This window comes from Austrofundulus limnaeus, unplaced genomic scaffold (assembly GCF_001266775.1).
Source record: "Austrofundulus limnaeus strain Quisiro unplaced genomic scaffold, Austrofundulus_limnaeus-1.0 Scaffold3, whole genome shotgun sequence".
NCBI classification, from domain to species: Eukaryota; Metazoa; Chordata; class Actinopteri; order Cyprinodontiformes; family Rivulidae; genus Austrofundulus; species Austrofundulus limnaeus.
Genome location: NW_013952405.1, coordinates 5,512,935 through 5,536,082, shown reverse-complemented (window position 1 = coordinate 5,536,082; position 23,148 = coordinate 5,512,935). Strand labels below are relative to the sequence as shown.

At 39.3% G+C, this 23,148-nt stretch overlaps 1 protein-coding gene across 3 annotated transcripts in view; it reads left to right on the top strand.

Annotated features, from left to right (window-relative positions):
• Positions 1–21,905, top strand: part of znf385a (zinc finger protein 385A) — a 75,288-nt gene extending 53,383 nt beyond the window's left edge. For all 3 annotated transcript variants that reach the window (XM_014019053.1, XM_014019061.1, XM_014019068.1), the window contains 6 exons: positions 2,236–2,346; positions 9,454–9,628; positions 14,341–14,697; positions 17,052–17,236; positions 18,156–18,248; positions 18,525–21,905. In XM_014019053.1, the coding sequence (XP_013874507.1) occupies positions 2,236–2,346; positions 9,454–9,628; positions 14,341–14,697; positions 17,052–17,236; positions 18,156–18,248; positions 18,525–18,776 (1,173 nt within the window). In that variant the 3' untranslated portion in view covers positions 18,777–21,905. The remainder of the gene's footprint in view (positions 1–2,235; positions 2,347–9,453; positions 9,629–14,340; positions 14,698–17,051; positions 17,237–18,155; positions 18,249–18,524) is intronic.
• Positions 21,906–23,148: the final 1,243 nt, after the last annotated feature.

Below are 23,148 nucleotides of genomic sequence, written 5' to 3'. Positions count from 1 at the left end.
GACTTGCTTTAGGCTCAGAGAACCTTCTGGAATAATTTTCTCATGACTTTCTGTATTTAGAACACCAATAATCAAAGCCGTTTGTTTCTTTAGACCAGGGGGTCTTCAACGCTTTTCAGTCTGGGACCCCCAAACTGATAGAGAGACAAAGCAAGGACCCATATAGACATCAGTTGATTGTTATCATTAGGAGCTGCAGTGTTGCAGAGATATTGCAAACAATTACAGCACTAATAGGCCAATTTGTGTGAAGAATTCATGGATTGTCAGGCTGAGTGAAGCTGGTGTTCTCATTGAATGTGTGCATTTCTGACTGAAATACATCGTTGAATGTCTCAGTTTGTCAATTTGCCACATGTTGGATTCATGGTCATGTGTATATAAGTGGGGGGGCGGTATTATGGATTTTCCAGACACATGGTTCAATTCTATACTACAATCAAAAACTGTTTTACCTTCAGTTGTAATGAAAATGTTGTATACATCAATAAATTTGACTTTGCATCATAGCATGACTAAAAGCCTTGAAAATGGCCTCTATCTCTTTAGGAACCTCCTACTGTTTCAGACACTCCCACTTCTGCACATTTTCACAATATTGCTTCAGGGAAGGAGTGCTTTGTCGGATGAGGGCTCGGCTGTCAACTAAGCTCCAGGGAGGAGCTTTGTACAAATAGGCGGAGCTTTTTACCAGCAAGCACAAGAGATTCAATAATTTTTCAAACATGCATGAATGAGTCAAAGCAGGATTTTGGTGTATGAATGACCTGATATAAAGCTCAAAAAAGTTAATTTTGCATAATACCCCCTCCYCCAAAATCTTAACTTTGAAAAAAAATGTATAAATGTATATTTTATTTAAATTTTGCGACCCATTACAGTACCTCCCCCCATAGTTGAAGACCTCTGTTTGAGACCAGCAATCTCAGCCTGTCACTGAAACTCAAAAGACAGGTCGAAACATTTGCATGTCTGTGCGTCTATTGGCAAAATATTRTATGTATCACTGTACAGACATTAGTAAACCTTTGAGAAAATATCCAAAYGATGTACCTATACAGGTGTTTAACTTTTCATCTATTCAAGATGGATTCACTATTGCGTGAAGATTTTCTTAAAATTTTAGCCATAACCATTATAGTCAGCWTTGTTTGTCTGGTAGAAAATATCATAKGAACCACTGGACAGRTTGCATCTACAACTGATTAAATATTAAAGTTTTACTCACWCAGGATGCCCTCGCTGACACAACCACCAACCACCGAGTTACCACAACCCACATGTGTGAAGCAGAGAGCTGCCATCTAAAGTTGCCGAGCAGCTGTGGGGGGCTTTAAAAGCCTTGCTCAAGGGCCCACCATGGGGTAAATGAGGTTGGAGGCAGATGTGGATGTTTTAGTGTTACAGATATTGAGCTAAAATTTAAGKTGGTCATAGCTGAGCGTCAGTCRCAGCACRTTATCTAAGCATGATATYTCACAACATGGCGTCAGACAAAACAGCTACAGCAACATCTCATTTAGTCAAAACTTTGACATGAAATGCATTGGGTGACATACACATCTTTAAGGAATGCTAAGTCTTTAACTTGTATTATTTCTGCACACCCCAGATAGTTATTTTTAAAAAGTTACTTGCTTTGGCTGCAGACATTTTCCAGACAGTTGTCTGTGGTGAGAATCAACTCCAGCCACTGACTCCAGACTAATGCTAAGGTCAACTGACAGTGATTGCTGGATAAATTGAGCTTCAGAGCTAGATAAATAATTGGAAAGGAACCCTTTTAGATCAATGCAGGCAGGGTGTTTTTTTGTCTGGGACAGATTTGTGTGGGGGGGGAGGGGATTAAACATTGACACGTTGGATGAGCTGCTAAGTGAATTAGTTAAAATTATACAATGTACTTAACACCCGGCAGATGACTGACATCCCAGCTGAAACAATTACCGTAGGGACCGAGTGATGCCACATCTCGGTCAGGATCAGAGAATAAGACGTCTAAGCCAGAGTTGTAGCAACGTGCTGTCAACACTGCTGCTGAACACAAACTCAGGCGTTCAGTAAACAGCAGAAAGATGCTGCAAACTGTCTCGTCTGCGCATTTTTAATGCACCCTCCATGTGCTTATGTAGAATTTAAGGCTTAGTGTTAGACTTCTTCCAAGCACAGACTTTCAGATTATTTATGCTAGCTCTCGTTTTTCTTACTGTTTTTTTTTTTTTATCTTTTTCTCAGATGGACCCGGTGCAGAAGGCTGTGATCAACCACACCTTCGGAGTTCCACTGGTCAAGACAAAGCGGCCGATTATCTCTTGTAACGTCTGCCAGATTCGCTTCAACTCAGAGGTAGAGACAATCAAGCATACACCACACATAAAATCATCTTCTCATCTTATTAATTGTAGTAAAATATAAGATTGGGATCTTTATCACTCCTTGTTATCAGGTTTTGGACTTTGCTTGTGTGGCCCAAAAAAAAGACATCATTATTGTTAATAAAACAACTACATGTTCCCAATTTAGAGTCTATTATTCTATTGTTAAACATAWTGAAAATATGGTATTATACTGAACATATTAAATAATGTTGGTTTGGACCTGGAGTCTTTCTGTGAAGAGTTTGCATGTGCTCCTCATGCCTGCGTGGGTTTTTATCCTGGTCCAAAAACATGCATGTTAGGCTGCCTTCAGGCCCACGCATCTCTTGCAAAACAGATCCGGGATCTCAATGGGATTTTCCTGGGTAAAATAAACAATTATTCACAAGTAGAAATAAGAGAATTTCCATCCAAGACAACATCCCAGCATGTTCAGCCAAAGGTTATGTTGTGCAACAAGGGATATTGTGTAACCCAAGACCCACGTCTGAGACACTATACAGGCCTCAGTTAGCATGTCTGTTGTTWAAATGCATGGCGGTTCAGAGGGTTTGCCAGGAAAAACCTTATTCTATCCCAAAAGGACATGGTTCCATGTTTTGAGGTTTGGATTTGAACGARCCAGAAGATTTCTGTTGGGCCACAGTGCACAACACCATGTGTGGTGACGACCAAACACAGCATGATAGCACAAGAATCTCAGGTGTTGCAGGGCTCAGTGGTGGAGGGCTCATGATCTGGGCTTGTTTGGTAGCCACAAGAACAGATCAATTCAGAAGTCCTGGAGTTAACCATGAACTTCTCTCTATGTCAAAAATCTTGTGGAGTCAATTCTGAGGTAACTGTTAACAGAGACACTCGATCCATTGAGCAAGTGGAACAAATACACCTATATTTATACATGTGAGAGTGCAAACCTCTCTCAGCAATACGTTTAGTTACAGACAAAACTTTACTAAATAATTGCTGAGTTTTAAATCTCCCACCCCAAATACGCCACCACAGCCCCCTCAACTTTGGATGCAGCCACTGCACCTCTTGCTGCTAGCTCGCTAATCAGATAGCATTCWGCTGTGGAGATGTGAAAGACGTCTAAGTTCATTTTTAAAAGTGGCAGAAACAAGGTGCATTTCTTATTGGTTATGAATCAGATCGCATAGAGTGAAACCCTTTGAGGAAAATGGGGTTGATTACGTGTGCAAACTTGAATCATTTTTGCTTTCAAAAATATTACTTCAACATTGTTTCAAGTTATAACCACTTGTGATTCTACAAACTACAAAAAAAACATGAGATTTAAAAAAAAAAAAAAAAAAAAACATGAGATAAGCTTGATTTGTCATATACTGTCTCTGCACAWATTCTTAGTTTTTRTTAAATTAATTTAGATGTTTTCCACTTGATAGTGTTTTATTATTAATTTTAAAAGCTGGAAAAAGACATTTTTTAGCTCATTTTTACTTTTACTGTACATAAAGCCTTATTTAAAAAAAGGTTACATTTTTTCATCACAGTATCATGTTGTTTTCTCCACATTTCCCCCTGTGGAATTTAATGAAGAGCCCCCTCTGTTCTGGTTTGCTCTCCCAAAAGCAGCTAGTGACACAGAGGATGTTGTGCATTCCGCTGCTCCGTGTTTTGGCTCTTTCGACCCCACTGGAATTTATTTCAGAAYGGTTTTAGAGTCAGTGGAAGTAACAATTACAGCAGCTAAACGCGCTGCAGCATAAACAATAATAAGTGTGACTTTAGGATCTCACATGTTGGGACACTCAACACAAACGTGTCTGTATGAGAACAATTTTACAGTTAAATTTAACAATTTATAATTTGTTTCTTTAAAAGTTGCAGAAAGTCATCCATACATTTTCTGTCTGTTCACGCGTGATGAAGCAAAAACTCTTCTCCAGACAAACAGGACGGACACATGAGAGTTCAAGTGCTAAATGTCATGTGTGCAAAGTATAATTTGGGTGGGACTTAGTCCCGTTTCAGAATTGAGGACCCGGCTGTACAACCATCCACAATACACAACATTAAGGAGTGGACCAATGCTATATATACACTGCAGATCTGCAATCATGGTTTCTGTGTGGTCAGGGAGAGCAAGGCTGTAATCTTCTTTGTAGAGTTTGCTTCTTTGTTTTTTTCCCACTGGCAACAGGAAACTGTTAAACATGTTTATATATGAAATACTTTGAGACCCACAACTATCGATCAAGTACCGGTCTGTTTAATTCAGCTGCACTGCTGGAAAAGAAAAAAAAAAGAAATATTGATGAAATTATTCACTACTTGAAATATTTGACATTTTGTGGGAAATGGTGCATTAATGATAACATTTATGAGGATTGTTTTACTGATGAAATATCCTGTTTGTACATTACACAAGACTGTTCAGCTCAGGGAAAAGTGACTTTAGACTGATGTAATTGACACTTAATAGAAGGGTATTGTGTTTTGTCCCCCAGACACATATTCCACAATCAAGTAACTATATTACCTTCAGTTGTTGTGAAAATGCTGTGTCAAAATAATTTTGACTTTACATTATCGTCTATCTAACTGCCTTGAAATCTTTAAGAATCTCCAAAAGACCTATAAACACCACCCCACCATATATTGATGGGTTATCTCAGTAACTACGTAGATGACAATTAGAGATATTTTTGTCAATATCTGACTCAAGGCCTGACTATGGACTTTGCAAGAACGTGTGAATATAATCCATAGAAAGGAGGGGATTATCAATGATGTGAGATCATGTACGTAATTCTTTAAAATCAGTATAGCAACCACACAAACAAGGCTCCAAGTTTTCCCATCGTTCAGCGGTGAAATGTTTCTCTAGGTGAAAAAAAGTTTTATTTTAAACGAAACAACAACAAAAAACTTCTCAGTCTATTGAGCCAGCTCGTAATTCTGTTAAAGTGTGAAAAATTAGGTGGGAAAAAGTGGAGAGATTAAAAAAAGTGTCTCAGTCAATGTGTGAAAAGTAGTTTGCCCTGCTGGAACCATAACTTTGACCTTTTTAGTTCCTAATTTTTTACAAGTGAGGTTTCTCTCTTTGTGTTAAGAGAACATTGCACCTSGTTTCATGGTTCAGAGAAAAAGAAGAAGAAAAAAACATTTTAGCTGCAATGCTTGCCTAGCTGAAGAACGGTGTAACCTAATCACTCAGTTTATGACTTTCACATTTGTAGAACTCAATATTCTGTAGATAAGCATAAATACTGAATATTTATGAGCCTTTAGTCTCTCTCTGTCTCTCTCTCTCTCTCTCTCTCTCTCTCTCTCTCTCTCTCTTTCTGATGGATAACTTGCACATTCACTTCCTGAAAGATTCCAGTTTATGTTGTGGAGGACTGCACCAACTCTGTGTCACTGTCACTGTCATTTCCAGCGTACAGAATAAAAAGAACACATCAGCAAAATGTCTGTTTTTCCCTCGTCTGGTTCAGCTGGGAAAAAAAAAAACAGTCCTCATCCGTACTGTCCCAAATCGACCCTCCGTCCACACTGTTTTCTTTTACATAGATGAAAATGTCAATGAATGAGAAAAGGGTAGTTTATACACTTTGAGAACTAATTTTATTATTTTATTCCTATTTTATTCCTCATTAAAATGAGATCAGACCATGTCCTTAAAATGTCAGCATTTGGTCTTTTTGGCATCTTGTGGTTAACTGGGTTGCTTCGATCAAAAAGCCTCTACCCTCATTTCATAGCTTTTTACCCATCTTCATTTAACYCATTTACTTTTTCTTACTGTGTTTTTCCCTTTTTTTCTTTTTTTTTTGGATTGCCTTTTCCCCAGCAGAGTTTCCTTCCTTCTATTTCCCCCCACCCTCTCTCACACTGCATTATTTACAGTGTGGAAATGCCTAAAATTGCCTGCCACTACTTATTATAAGATGCATTCGTCAAGGGCATAGATTAGTGTCTGGCTCTGACAGCCCCAATGCATCTTGGGAAACACATAAGGAGGGGACACAGAGGGGAAGGGCAGGAGCAGAAGATGAGGTGGGGAGGGTTCTGCGTCCCTCTGTCCACACTCTGTGTGGAGGCATGAGGTGCTAAACGCTGGGTTATGCAGAATAACCTTGGTGGCATGCTGCAATAATGACATCACAGTCTCTGTGGAGCTGCATCGCCTGACGTCACGGCTGCTGCAGCAGGAAGAGGCTGATAYACATCGCTTATTTTTGTCCTTGTATCCTCACCGCTCTCCTCTTTTCTCCCCGCTCCATGCSTGTCTGTTGCTTCCTTCTTCATCCTCCCAGTCTCTGTAAAGCACCAATCTAGCCTTTCCTCTCAAGTATCTTTGTTCAGTTTAAACCCTTAACAGAAGCATCACAGACTGGTGCGATGCAGCTTTTCCTCTCTCTGGGATTTTTCTCTCTTATACATAATTCCTGTTTTTAGTGCAGCTTCTTTGCAAATATGTCTTTAGACACCATGTCGTTTTTCATCTTTCCCCCTCATTTTCAACCCACCTCATACTCAGATGCTCAGCAGCTGCTCACTTTGACTTTGTGGAAGAGGGTTATGAGAACATATGTGGCCACTTTGCTATGCTCTACCTTTCTTCATCTCTTCACCCTAATCCCCAGGCTTTGCTGGAGCAGCTTCTTAGGATCCCTTTGACAGTTATCCATTATTTWTAAGGAACAGGTGACCCGTCAACGTGCTGCAGTGCTTTTAAGGTTCCTCGTGCCAGCTCTTGTGCTGAATGCCACCAAACACTCGCACAAAGCCTAGATAAACAACAAAGCTCAGTAACAGCCCTCATCACCCCCCTGCCAGCTTTGCCAAGCCAGGCTATCTCCACATTTGAGCCTGTGATCAGTGAGATGTTGTACCTGTCAGTCAAAATGTCTGAGCTCTCAGGGCAGCTGTCAGCTGCTCATCAAGGCAAAGTCACTGTAGACATTTAAACAAACAACACACACACACACACACACACACACACACACACACACACACACACACACACTTCTTGAGTTTGGTATATGACAAAATGATGTTAGAGCGAGGACAGGTTTACACAAACTTCCCTTGTGAACTGCTGTATAAGGAGGGGTTTGTGTACCCGTGACCGGATGTTTGTTGTACAGTCACCGAATTGTGAAGTGGAACTGGAGGCTATAAATCTGCACAGCAACGTGGCATCTTCTCCTTCCAGTTGACCCTGACTCACATACCTCTGCACAGAAACACGGGGGATAAAGACAGTCTGCTCAAATGTACATATAATCTTCAGGCAAATGACTGAGCAAACATATTAGCTGGTACCTAAGCTGTCATCAAGAGATTACGCTTATGAGCTCCTGTAAATGATCTAAGCTTTATTTTAGTGCTATAGAATGTATGTAGGATGATGTGTTCCTAAAAAAAACCTGACCAGTTCTTATAGTTTTTAATAGTGGTTATCAGTTTCTTTTTGTTGTACGTTTCTGATTGTTTGAATAAGGTGCTGATATATTTTTTGTTGTCTTAGCGAGGTCAACTTTGTGCCTTTGTCTAATCTGTTGAACTGTATCTTCCCATAAAGGGAACTTTAAAGTCACTAACTGTCACATTGGCCCTTCAGAGGCATCACCATTGTTAAATCTGAGAAAAGGTTTCAGAGTGTCCTTAAAGTCATCATTTGATTGTGAACTATAGCTCCTGCAACGCTTCTGCTCTTCTTTCTGCTCCTGTAGTCTGTGTGAATTTCTCCTGAGTGCACATTTTACAGTCTAAGTTAGAACCAACATTTTCTTTGATTTTCATTACTTTCACCTCTTTCTCTGCCTGTGACACTTTTTCCAAGGTTGACCAAGGATCTTAGGCCATGCTTGAATATCATGGCACCCCAAGATGCATCACCCTGAACATCAGTTTCATCGTTTTTTTTTTTGTCATCTAAAGTGTCCAAGTTTTTACAAATGAGKTTTTTTTTGTTGAGGTTGACTGAGGTTTAGATGTTGCTGCCCTGAGGGAGAAGATATTTTATATTGTGACATCATTTCTTGTGTTTTTTCCTGTAGTTTTAAGGTCTCACCAGACTGTTTAAATCATTTCAGGACTGTATGGGCAGTGTTAAACCACTTGTTCCTTTTAATTTAAAATGTAAGAAATTAAATGTTGGATTTACTTAACCATGTTATGTCAACTGGTTGAGTAAATCCAAAGCGATATACCCAATTTCTAACCAAAGAACATGAGTATGTTGCTTTGAATATACTCAACTCAGTTAAGTGAAACCAGTTGACATAACATAGTTAAGTAAATCCAACATCTGTTTTTTAGAGTGTGGTTGCTTGTTTTGAACTCAAAATTGTGATTTCTTTGTGTCAGCCATTTGTTTTGGAATGTTTCTGCCCCCTGCAGTTAATGTTCTTACAGCTGGAAGTTAACCACTAAAAAGAATTATAATAAGTAAATAACACTTTGAACACAAGCATGCATTGTGCCTTTAATTGTCACAGTTGTAAAATGAAATATATAGTTTGAATGAGTAAGACATAACTTTCAGAATGACTGCAATCAGTTGTCCATTACTGATATTTTGTACCACTCAGTAATTTTAATTCTATTTGCTYGTCTCGGTGGCTCCGTAGAGAGATGTAAATCTAGTGTGGAAGCCAATAAGATGTAATTAGCAACATAATGGTTACTCCATATTGCAACATTTTCCTGCTATCATCTCTGATATATTCCTCTGAACAAAGTATAAAGTTTTGTTGTTTAGTGAACACTCTCCTCCTCTTCTTTCTGTTCACGTTGCTTCATTTAACGTAAAATATAAAATTCTAGTTCTAGTTAGTGCAGCTTTTGTTTCCCATTAATTGCAATTATTTTCATCAACACATAGTTTTTTTTATTTCTGTCATTTCTCTGTCTGCCTTGTWATCTACCGTATCTCCAGTTGAGACCTGCTGTCTGTCTGTCATGGTTTCAGAGTAGATTAAATAACATACAAGCATGGTTTCATGTTCACATGTGACAGAGAATCTTGTCCCACCTGTTGTCTACCTGCTGCACCGACTCACATTTTAAACCTTAACTTTTAGTTTCTGATTTTCCACAGAGCCAGGCAGAGGCCCATTACAAGGGGAACCGCCACGCTAGGAGAGTTAAAGGCATCGAGACCTCCAAGAGTCGTCCTCAGGAGGGAGACAAGGCACATACCATACCCCCCACTTCGTCTCCGTCTCCACCTGGAGCCCCTGGCACAGTCCCAGACTGTGAGCCTGGCAAAGCAGGTAAGAAAACACAAGAAATACTATCAAGAGTAGAAACTAATAAAGTCACTCTGTGACTCTTCATGCAGAAGTAAACATCTCAATCTACTCAGGATGTTTGGAGGATTAAAGTTTGCTCAAAAAAAAGGAAAAATGCAAAAATAACAAAGGCTTCTAAGCACAGAGGCTTTGCAGAATAAAGCTGATTCAGTGAGAAACATGTTTTAGAGGAAAAATGTGCTCTGTGTGGTCTGATTTAGCTGCAGCAGCACAAACTACAGATATCAGTGCCTGTGTATATGGTTTAATCAGACTTTTTCTTTCAGAAAATTCATATTTGAATCAAACTTTTATAAACAACAACTTTTAACACCTGATGAATACAAATTTATTTAAAGGAGACATGCTTTCAAAACATTCTTTTTCTCATTTAGCTCATTCAGTTGAGGTCTTTACAAAGTGGAACTGCAGTGCTTTGGTCTGAACTCCTCCTTTTCAGAGGTGTGTCGCAGATCAACTCATTTTGATGCTGTCTCTTTAAATCCAACAAGGGAAGACTTGTCCATAAAGTGGAAAGTTAGTTAAATCACAAAATTAAACTAAGCTTCAGTGTCACAGCTATTTTGAGTGCAACAACATTAAGAATGCCATTCCAAATATTGATTAAAAACTGCCAGTAATGACTAGAAATGTGGACTGATAACAAAAGAAAAGATAGAACCGTAGTACAAGCAGGCAAATGAAAGGACAGCAACAGCAGCTGATCTGATATTTGAAAATTATCCCCTGCTGGAAAGTTAATTGTTCAATGGGATCTGAGGTACTGCAATCTCATTCCTCAGCAGAACATCCTTAGCTTGTTCTTGTTGTCTTAATTTGACTTCATCTCTTCCTGTCTGGCGTATCTTTTTATTTTAAGGTATATCTCAAAGGCTGGACATTGTGCCCTTCTCCTCTCCCAACACAGAAGTTTCCATTCCCTCAGCTCCACCGCTTTGTGTTTGGATCAAACACTTGGCGACGAATGCATCTGAAACATTTTTGGTGACATTTACAGAGGTTCCTATCGCTGAATATTTACCAGACATTTTCAACCTATTGATGGCAGACCACAAAGCAAACACTGCAGATGAAAAGAAACAGTTTTTTAAGGCAGTCATGCAAGAACAAAGGCCTCAGCATTTCTTGTACTTTCTTCTCACTGGTGCCAGAAAAGTAAAAGTCCCGGTTCTTTTTGGTCTTTTGCCTAACAGCGGATCGTGGCATCAATACTAAATCAAACCTCATTACTAAGAGTCCCTGAGACAACCTCCAAGTGTGCAAGGGACCAAAACCAGTCTGCCACAGTTTAGATCTGAAAGTAGAAACATGTGAAAGAATGCCTTTTTCCATCCAAGCCTTGTTCTCTTGACCCTGGAACCTTGCCTCCTCCTGATTTTGTAGCAAGCATGCTTGCTGGTGTGTGTGTTGGTGTGTGAGTTTTGGTCGTCGACTCAACGGTGGTGGGACAAATCTTTGGAAGCACGCAGCTGTGCTTTGCTTCAACTGGGACAGCATTGTCTGGGGACTGACACTGTGGTTTGGGATACGGTATGGAAATTTTGTCCTTAGAATGATCACAACAAAGAAACGCTGCGTTGGTCACAACTTTTTAACAAACGTTGACAAGCAATACAGTYACACCTAAGGATGGAGCCGTGAATTTCCCACAGAGGAAACAAAACTCAGTACAGCAGYATTTGTTGCTGACATTGAACATTTTTTTTCTAAATTGGAAGTGTTCTGATACATGCAAACGTAAACCTAGTGACCACTGTGAGTGTTGTGACCTTATTTTTGTGATCTATCACTTTTTATTWRCACACCAAAACATCCAATCAGATGTGATAACCATGAACATGACATACTGTATTGAGACCTTGCTGAGGGCTGAATTTGAGAGAGGATATGGCATGAGTCCTGTTGCCTCTTCAGCTGTATAATTCTCAGAGTGAGTTTTATGACCCTCTAAGGGTTTGTGGTTGTTGTCCCCAAAAAGGAGGTCCTTGTGAGGGATTTSAACTAGTGAGGACAAGGAGTTTGGCTGATTTTTCTTGCCCCCCGTCCTTAAAAAAAAAAACTCTTTCTACAGTCTGACACTCCCACTTTAATGAAGGGCCACGTTAAAACCACTCTGACATTATGGCACTTTGTAGTCCACACAAACACTCCCAGGCCTCATGCACACACCCAAGGTCAGTTAAACAGATGTCTTTCATGTGATGACTCGGGTTGCACGTCAGGGAGCTGACAGTGTAGAGTTACACAGAACTGATGGTCTTTCATGCGGGATTTATTAATAGTCTTAGGGTTTTTTTTTTAAATTTCCAATTCTTTTTTTTTTTTTTTTTTGTTTTGTGGTTTGTTCAAGAAACCTGAAACAACAAGAACTGATTAACACAACATGAGCTGTATGACTTGCAGGTGTGTGTATGCATGACTCGGGGTTTGAATACAGAGCAGTTGGAGAAAATGCAGCAAATGCATAATGAATGTGGGATCAGCATTGGGTTTCGAAGCTGTTCAATCATTAAGAATGGCCATGATGGTGGGACTGGTGGCAGAAACACACCCAGACTCTCCTGTCTAATTATAGCTTTGTGTCTACAGTATGTGTATTTTGTTCTTTAAACASTAATGCAACTTGTTAATTTCTATTTCTAACTTGTAAAATGTAAAGTAAACAAAACATTTACCTCACTGCTTAATGTTCTTTCCTTGCACATTTTTTACAACAATAACTGCACTTTCAAYTTCTTTATTATAACAACAAAAATGCTTTGTTCTGCTTTTGGCAACACATTATATTAAATTATTTACAATCTGCACATAATGAGGAACATTTACTTACGAGGGCACCCAGTAATTATTTGTTTTTACCTAGTTTTACAAAGTTTTGATTAAAACAGCTGGTTTAGTCAACAAAACCTTTTTACCCAGGATTGGATTCTATACATACTGTAGCTCTAATTTCCTGAAGTGGATTAAAGGCCGTACAGACTCACTAGGCTCAAGTGTAAAGCATCTGGATTGAGTTATCCCCCCTTTGTGACCTCTCCCCATTAATAATAACTTCTTATGTTTGGCCATGAGGGAGWAAGGTCACTTAGCTGCTTTGTAAATGATTAATTAGACAGAATATCTAGAGTTTTGGGAGAGTCYGATAACTCTGACAGGGAGTTTCTTAAGCAAGAAAACCATAGATCTTTGTTTGTGACCATGTTAGAGGATACAGGAAAGCCTTTATCATGTGGTTCATTTTACCAACCTGTTAATATCAGCCGTATGTTCAAACTGAACTTATTTCATAGGGAATTCACGCAAAATCTGTTAAACACTTATGGCCATCAAGGGTTAGGGATTTTCTTATTATTATTTAGAAGACCATTTTTGGTTTCTCAGTTTTTTAACCAAACCATTTGTTGCTCTCTGTATTAGTGAAGTCACCAAGAAGTGTGTGTCCTACTGCTCTTTGATCACAGATTACCTCATGCCACAAAGTCTGAAAAAAATATTCCTTTTTACTTTTTTTATCAACACATCTGTTTGGCAAATGTTCTATGCAGCCAGCAGCTCAGCAGCTGGAAGCTTCTAAAATACAAAAATTAAAGGATAAAAAAAATACTGTTTCATCTTGGAAGAGAGTGAAATGGAAAGCATTTACAATGGCATCTTCACCAGAGATGATGCAAGGATGTAACCCATCCAAAATGTCACAAGTTTAGTGTGGAAAGAAAAAAAACGTACTGTAACCTATTGGCAGTCGGGTAAAATAAAAAAAATAAGATGACAATTCTTGCAATGATAGGCTGTTTGGATTAATCTTTATTTACTTTCCAGAAATACCACATGGCATTTTTAAAAATACTTTAATCCAGTGAGGCTTTCTGCTGCCTAGTTTAGGCGCTGTGTCGTGTGGAGTTTGGATAAAGACCTCCAAGTCCCTGCTAATGGRGAGTCAGAATATCCCACCCAAATTTAGGGTGAACATTTTCAGCACTCACTATTTAGTGAATACCAGAATGGGAGTGGCTGATCAGAAACACATGTCTGGAAACATACAGTATGTATGGACATCATATGTGGTGAAAACTCAGTAAGTAGAAAACATAAAGAGCATCGGGAAAAGTCAGAATAAAGTTACATTAATGATATTTTTTGGACCCCCTGAGATGAACCAAGACATAGCCGGTGCCATTACTGTTTCACTCCACAGCCAACAACAACAGGTGCTTTTGGCAGGAGTCACAACACTCTGTGGTGTCTGTTTTCTATTTCCTCCCTCTTGGAGGCGTTTTAATTCAATGAGACCACATCAATGAAAGATGAAGCCTGCAGACAGATTAACCGCATGCTTTATGCACAGCGGCCATACATTTTCCCTCCCTGAACCACTATCTTAGATTAAAAGGATTTTTTTAAACCAAATTCTTTATGTCCTACAACACAGTGAATAAAAGTTCTGTTTGTTGTTTTGTCAGATCTGTGAAGCAGCACATGTTCTGGGAGTGGTTAACAATGTGGTTATGTTTCACAAAACTGTATCTCCAGGGGAAATTTGTGTGACTGTTTAGCACATTTAAAGCAATAATAAAGCAAATTACTGTTTCACTTGTGGCATGTTAGCTCTGTAAAGTCAGTTTAATTAATTTTTTTTTTGTTCTTTTGTGCTTTCTGTAATGCTTTTTTTCCAGACGAACCACGGCCTCTGTCACAGTTAAATGAGGCCTTATTAGCTCCAGGACCCCTTCCGTCACTACCAACACCACCCACCCCACCCATGGACTCCCCCGTCCCCTCAGTGTGCCCTCTCCTTCCTACCCCGACTCCCTCTCTGGTCCCCCCAACCTCCTCCTCCCCAGGCTGCGGCAGCACCATCAGTCCAGAGCAGCCCGGATCTGGACCGCAGGTTTCAGGAGCCGCCGGAGCCTCGGCCTCCAGCAGCCCGTCCCACCCAGAGACCGAGGAGGACAAGGCCAAGAAGCTGCTGTACTGCTCGCTGTGCAAGGTGGCTGTCAACTCCCTGTCACAACTAGAGGCCCACAACAAAGGTGGGTCCTCTGTGAGCTATACTTTCCAGAAATAAACTCAAACCACTTGGGTTTGCCTATGAGGTAATCCTCCTCGGTTCGTGTGTGAATAAAGTTTCTGTAGATTTCTCCCACATGTTTTCATCCCTTGTTGGAATTCTCTCTGTTTACTCAAACCGTCCTGTTTCTGTTGGATATGTGAAACCCGTATCGTAATTTTGTGTGTTTGGGAATTTGGCCAAGAACCACACACACAAACACTTTTAAAAGATTATGATTAAAATGCATTTCGAAATTACGCCAACCCATGAAGATATTTGTTCTCTTACAAAGCAAAACAGGACTCAGATTAAAAGTGCGACACCAGGGGGCACTAAACAAAACACCGATCAGCAGATAAGTGATCTGTCTCACATCAACCAAGCACTGCTTTCATGGTTTGAGCAGCTATGCAAAAGCACTTTAGCTTTTGGGTTTTTTTTGCATGCAAACTCAAACCCTGATAATTCACAAGCTTGAGCTTTTCTGACACAAACAAACTAAATGTGGTAATCTTCTCCCAAAACCACAGACTAACAAACTTAATTGTCATTTGCCACATGTTTCAGCAGATCTTTCATGAGTTGGATGGYTGAGTTTCTGGATTGGGAAGTCAAACAAGAATGTCAGCAAAAACATGGCTATTATGTAGAAAACATGAAGTGTTTGAGTCAAAAGTTTCAATGCATTACTCTGAACACGAGTGAGACATATAAAAATACAAAAATACAAAAAAAAAATACATGGGAGGTCACAGCGTACAGTACAGTGATTGATTCAGTCTGTGCTTGTTTTCAGTGATGAACCAGACATGACAGTACCCAGCAAGTGGCTCTTATTATTGGGTAAACAATAACAGTGTGATCACTGTCACCAAGAATTAATTATTTTTTTTGTTTGTACAGCTTTCTAACAGCATATGAATGAACATGTAAATATTTACTAACACACACACATTAACTTCCCTGCGTGGTCTTGGGTCACATACGACTGCTCGTGTCCAAAGTTCAAGGCCAGGAGAATGAAAAGTTCAAACRTTTGACACCGAAGGCAATCTGGAAACAATTACCCTCACTCGCTCTCAAAATCAAAACTGTTTGCAGGGTTTAAAAATAAGAGCATATGTCACGCAGACACCGAGGCTCGAACAAGCGTGCGTGGCAGAAAACCCGCTGCCAAAAACATGCAAAAAAAAAWAAAAACGTCTATGTAGAAAGAATGTTATTTCAAGATTCTGGGTTTCTGTTAGCTCATTTCCTCTTTCTTTTCACCATTATAAATTGTCCACTTGTGTGCTGTTTACACGATGAGTCACACTTGCGCAGAGCTATCATAAATATTCAAACCAAAATAAAACTGTTAGCACATCTTTGGCCACAGATAAATCCTAACAGTTCTGTCTTTTTTATCCTTTATGACACCTCCGTATCCCCCTTCAGTCCCCTGTTCACACTTGATTTAGTCATCTTTGGTAACCTAAGATGWGTTCAAAGAGATTTTAGAGAATTCATCTTTCAAAGTCATTTCAGTGACTATTGAAGGATTTTCTTAGCTAATGGATGGGCCAAGCAGTATAAGAGTAGGGAGTACTTTAGCACCCAAAAGCAAAATGTGTGATTATTGACTGAAAACCTTTCCTGGAACATTTTTTATAATGTAGTATGTGTTTTTCCATGCGGTCTGTTTTATTCATGCATTAGGGGGATTTGTGTTGCAAATATCAGAGAAAACTTGGGGTAAAAAAATAATCAGCTTTAAGTTGTTTTGATGCTAAGAGAAGATAATTATCAGTCAGAGTGTCAAACTACTGAGAGTTCAAACATCATTTGACAATGTTGTGAAATAATTTATGACAAACGAGTATTTTCTGACATAGCTCTGTCATTTTACTGAAATGTGTGGTTGACATCATAACCTACAGTGCAGTCTATGAGCTTGTTCAACCAAAACATGAAGGATAAGTTGCTATGGCACCAACKTAAGTGGGTTTTATGGGCTCATCTTTCAAATGACAACTCCGTCTCACGACTGCTCTCTTGTGGTGCAAATTTAGCTCTACAGTTTTTTGCTTCTGTTACAAATTCATGGGTATTTACTGCAGGAAACATTTGGTTGTTTAAGTTGTTCTCTGTTGTGTCGCTACTGTCATAGTTTCTGCAGTTGTGGTGTGAGCTGCAGACTAATACTCTCCAGTCTCATTTAACACCAGATTGATGAAAGCAATATGACTTCAAATATACCACAAATGGTAATTTAACTGAATGTGTTGCTTCTTTCTTTTCCATGTCTCTTGCTTCACAACATTAATGAACTGATTTGTTTTTATCTGTCCGCAGGTACTAAACACAAAACTATCCTGGAGGCGCGGAGCGGGCTGGGCCCCATCAAGGCATACCCTCGTCTGGGTCCAAAGCCTAGTGGAGAGCAGGGAGGGGGGCCAGTGGACCCCAACACTCAGGAACGAACCTTCCACTGTGAGATCTGCAACGTGCGGGTCAACTCAGAACTGCAACTCAAACAGGTTCGAAGATTTTTTTAATGCTTAATTTTGAAGAAAGTTTTTTATTGATTGTCAACTCCATTTGATTAGAGTAAGTTAGCATTGCAGGAAATATTGTTTTTTATTGTTTCTGTTTGATGTTTCTTCAAAGTCTGAATGGTAGATACTAAATAGTTAATCATTATTTAAACAGATGTCCTGAAAGTAAACACTGCATATGGCAGCTTGACAGCTCAGTGGTTCAATCCCTGGTTTGGACCTGGGGTCTTTTTTGTGTGGAGTTCGCATGTTCTCCTGGTGCTTGTGTGGGTTTTCTCCAGGTACTCCGGTTTCCCCCACACCACAAAAACATATACAACAGGTTGCCTTCAGGCCCAGGCCTCCTTTGAAAAAGAGATCTGTGATGGTTAAACAATKATAAAATAAATTAATAAAATGAAGAAAAAAATAACTAAACTCAAAGCTAAATGATTAAAAACAAATTTTAGGTTGTGCCTGTTATTGGATTTTTGAAGCATCTACATGCATTCAGACAAAGACAATCATAAAACAATAAATGCTATTTCTATTGTGCCTTTACGTAAACTAGTACAATAATTTAATATCTGCTTGCATTACTTTTTCCACTATTAAAGTCAAAAGAATTGGACTAAATCCATACAATGAATAATTTTAGAAAAATAAGTTTTACTTAGATCAACATAYGTATAGAGTGTTACTGTGACCCCGAATCTAAATATTGTTAGGTTTTAAATATTATCAATTAAACAAAATGACTCAATTCTGATGTTTTTGCATGGCTGCAATATTTTTACTTGTGAATAAATGAAGTTAGACCTTCCTTGTCTAATARGTTTGTAACGAGATTATATTAATTATAGTATAAACATAACTAATGAARAAAATGTTAAAATTAGACTTTTCTGTTTCTTATTTTTAGCACATATCAAGTCGAAGACATCGGGATGGCATGGCAGGAAAACCTAACCCCCTCCTCAGCCGACACAAGAAGCACAGGGGAGCTGATCTGACGGTAACCTTTCCAGTTACGCCACCGAATTCTGGCTCCTGTGACACTGTTCACCAACCTGAGACCCACTGAGCACATAAATATTAAACACTTTAAGTCATGAGGTCTGCGAGGCCTTTGAGATGATTTGATCCTAAAAACCTGTACTAGTTATTGTTTCTTAGGCTGTGTCCTCCTCAAAGATACAAAAAAATGAATTTCTATTTTCATATTTGTTYAGCCTTTTAAAACTAATCGTTGTTTACGCTCTCCTTCTTTTTCTTCRCTTTCTGTTTGTAGTCTTCTCTGACCTTCTCCAAGGATCTCACCAAAGCTCTGGGTGCGGGGCTCTTGCCCAGCCCGTTGGCCGTTGCGGCAGCGATGGCGGCCGCAGCRACCTCGAACCCGCTGGCTCTGCGTGCAGCGGCGCCCGCTCCCCACCCGCACCCTCACCACCTCTTGCAAGGTCCGCCTCTCAGCCACGCTATCCTGAGACCTGCTCCTGGGCCAATCCGCACTGCCCACGGGCCAATCCTCTTCTCTCCTTACTGACGCATCGTCCTGTTTCTCCAGCCAGTCAGGAAGCTTCTACTCCAAAAAAAGCACACTGTGAAGCTACAAAAGTGATCAGCGAAAAGCAACTGATAAGTGGGGGGCAAAAAATAAATCTAATAATTTTAACATCAAACCAATAGAATAGCAAAGGAAAGGAATGGTGTAACGGAGTATTGTGTCTTTTTTTTCCCTTTACCTGAGAATCTCCATTCACTCGACCTTTTGTTTCAAAAGACTTGATGGATCAGTAAATGGAATTAGAGAAGAAAAATTCATCATGCATTGGACTCTCTTGTACATTTTTCATCTCTTCCCGGTTCCTTCCTTGCACTTTGGCCATATTGTGGTCACCTCAGTATACAAAAAAAAAAAAAAAAAAAAAAAAAAAAAAACATGCAGATCTTTCTAGAAACTTCAAACCTTGCATAGTGTTACATAATTATTCTGGGGAGTGGGGTGGGGGTGGTAGGTTCCCCTGTTGTCACGGCTCAACGTGTTCTTCTCATCCTATGCACCTCAGAACAACAAAACTTAAAATAAGGAACAAAAACAAGACAATAATGTTATGTCAGTAGGGTAGCTGCTTCCACTGGTCTTTGCTGTATGCACCTCATGTAGCCATGGCCGCCTCCAAAGTACTGTATACGTCTCGCTCTGCAGTCAGCAGCTCTTCAGTTTGTGGCGCTATAGGCCCTCGCTAGATGCAACATGACTTTTGCTGACAGGCAGGTGGTACTCACATCCGAACGTGTCTGTTTGAGCTCAGAAAAAAAAGGGTGGGGGGCTTTGATCCGGGGGGTGGTGAGGATGGTTGCACTCCCCTCTGTCATTCCCTGGGGAGGTGATGGGAGAGGAGGGCTGGCACAGGATGGATTGACCACAGGCAGCATGCAGACGTACTAAGTTCTGAACAAATCTGCGTTTTAAAATAGATGCCAACAAAAACTGCTAYGGGGCACATCTGCCAGCTTTCATAACAGTCAGAGAAAGACCTCAGCAAAGGCGAAAGTAGACACCAGAAGTCACACATTGTTACGTGCTGTGCTGCTGTGTTTTATACATGATTTTAATGTTCCACTTAGACAGAGTTCAATGGAGAAAAACAGCTATGGTATTTTGAAATACTGCATTAGAGAGAGCAATTTCGRTATTTCCGCCCGTGGTCTTTGTTCTCAGGCTGAGTTAACACGTAGGTGAGCAGGTGCGACTGAAACGTGACCCTATGTTCTGATGTATTTTGTGTTGTTTCTGCATGCATCCTTGCAATGAGRATTTTTTTCAGGGACGAGCTTTCACAACACTGAGTTGACCCCCCACCCCTTTCATTCCTTGTGCAGTCCTCCTACTCTTCACCTCGCTGATGTCCAAAGGTTTGTTCGTRCTCGGTTTTTAGAGAAAGTGTGTTGCGGGAAGAGCTGAAAGGGAGCAAGGTGAAAAGCAAACATACTCTGAGAAATGAGCTTGAGTCGGAGTGACAACCGAGCCAGAAACCAAGGGGAGCTGCGGAGAGCGGAGACGCCCAGCTCGAGGCAACCTATTGATACTTCCTGTCTTATAACTGAAAGCCATGAAAYGCACCATGATTTGTTTTCCTTTGCAAAGACTGGTGAGCACTTTGTTCTTATTTTGGTTTGGACTGTTGATTTGTGTTCTTTTCGCACATTTAACAAAAATAAAGAAATGAGCAAAACACATCAAAACTATTTTTGTAGGTAGGAAATGTTAATAACCTCATTCATGAAGGGAACCGAAGAAAGGCAGTACACTTCTTATAAGTAAGCTACATAGACTGATAACCAGTGGGGAGCCACAAAGCTAACCAAGTAACGGCTGACTCGTTTTGCTCGACAGTGTGAAACTAACACCCCTTTTTTGAACACGATGTACACTGTGCCCTTTCATGGAGAAGCAATGAGCTCTAATGTCTTACCTTCGTCTGAATATTGCAATGCAATGAGCAATTTTTATCAAAGTGACTTGTTTTCATTGTGACATTGTTGTCTGGAGTCGTGTGTAWACTGGGAGCATGCCAGCTGACAGAGTTTTCTTTTCTTCCATGAGGAGTTCAGGTCCTCTGTAGGTAGATTAGGTACAGAGGAACTGCTTGGCACGGGGACCGACCCTTCATATTAAAGGGCCTTCTTATTGAGGGATTCTCTGCTTTGGGAACAGGGTACATCACCAGAAACCAAGGGACTACAACCAGATGACGTTGATGCCGTTTTTGTTGTTGTTTTTTTTATTTAGATTATCTGAGTTGCATTATTATTATTATTATTTTGTTTGTTTGTTTGTGAGAAATGTGTCGAAGTGAAAACCCAGAGGAACATTATCAATGCCATTACTTAAAGAAAAAGCTGGCTTAGTGTCAGCTTCCACCATTGTGCTCTTTTTTTTCTGTTTGATGCTGTTGTGAAAAGTGATCTTCCGAGTTCATTTAGTGAGTGAGACACTCTTCCAGAATTAGTGCTTGCCTTCTTTTTGGCGTGTACCACTCTAGTGTGTCCTGGGATTTGCCCTTTGACTCCCCCACCCCAAACAACACCCCAATGAGAGGCAACCTGAATCCATTAAATAAAAGTGTCCCATCATGTTTGGGTTTGGTGGTGAATCAATCAATAACCAAGAGTTTAATCAAAATAGATTGGTCAATAACCCAGCCTCAACAAAGCATCCGTTTGATTGGTCAGTTGCGTAGCACCACTGATAAGTTCAAAATGTTGATTCATCCTCATTGTTCAAATTTGGGAAGTAAATATCAGATTTTCAGGACCTCTGTTAGCTACGTTTAGGCTTCTGCAGCCTTAGCCTTATTCTGCCCTCATTCTCTCTCAGAGCCGAGAGAGAGAGATGATGAGGCTACAGTGTGATTATGTCTTGCCAACAAAGTTATTTTTGAACTTCATTGTCAGAGGGGTAAAGAGTTTGTATGGCGAATTGTAGCAATACCTGACTCATTCTGGCTACTCTTGTTTATTGCAATAAGAAAATGAACTAATAAATGTGTATGTGAGTAAAACATTAATGTAATTTAAATGAAAAAAATGATACTTTATGGTAAATACTATTGGTATCAAGCAAATCATGATGGAAAAAAAGTTAATGTCAATAAATCATTAAATGGCATCGTTTGTGGCTTTTTTTATCAATTAATTCACATGTCTTGTGTTTTTTTTGTCATAAATTATGAACAAAATCACACTCGTTGATCATATGCATGTAGTTCAAAGTGCATTATTGCGCAAATGAATTATCCCTTAGAACATGCTGTATGTTGCAGCTACATTGTGTGAAAGAAAAATCTAGAAAAACTTTTTTTCTTTAAATTGATTAAAATATTTGGCTATTTTTTGTAAATTGGTGTTATGATCCCTTTAATATTTCAGCTTAGGTTTGAAGCAATCATAAAACAAATTTAAGAAATGAATAGTAAATGCATTCCACAAGTGTTTACTATCATGATATTAATTCATTATTATTAAATCAATTGTAGATGCTGCTTTTTAATGCTTGCAAATAAAAATCTAAAAGTTTAAAACTAGATTTAATCCAACTTGTTTACTCATTTTGAAGGAGTTCCAAAATGATGACCAGAAATAGCAACAAAATTATTTTTAAATTCAAGCTAGTTTTTAGGTGACACACGAACAATGTTTTTTGAATTGATAAAATTTCTCTTTTGTTTAGTAATCTTAACATTTTAAACAAATGCTTTTCATTATAACTTTTAAACAGTATTTCAGAAACAAATATTGACCAAAGTTCAGCCCATGTAAAGGAGAAAGTGTAAAACTTTGCAACAAAGTAAAATAATGTTATAAATGATGATCTGTATTATTTTAAATATCAATGTAAAAGTAGTAATAATAGCAAATTCTGAATTATGAGACGATTAGTTGATACAAACTGAATGCCGACACATTTTTTAATATTATAGGACCATCTTTATGACATAACACCTGCTCCTTTCAGCATATATATTAAGGCTTTTAGATTGAAACTTTTCCTCTATTGTTTTTTGTTTTTGTTTTTTGTTTTTTTTTGCACTATTCAGAACAGTTTGCAGTTCTTCATGAATAAAACCTGCTCTGCACTGAACGAAGCAATTTAAACAACCAGAAGCAGCTAACTGAGCCTTCTTTGTACTGCCTGATGAAAAGAAGTATTGTACTCTCTGTGAAGCATTACTGAACAACGTTTGTTTCACTCTGGCCGTTTTACCACATTCCCTGACAGAGACATGGCAGCAGCTTCCTGCAGTTATACACAACAAATCCACTAGATGGTCCCACTGTGATAACTGGGAAACCAACGAATCTAAAAAGCAAGCGTCATGGCTGTTAAGAGCTGTGCACCAAAGCTGACTGTA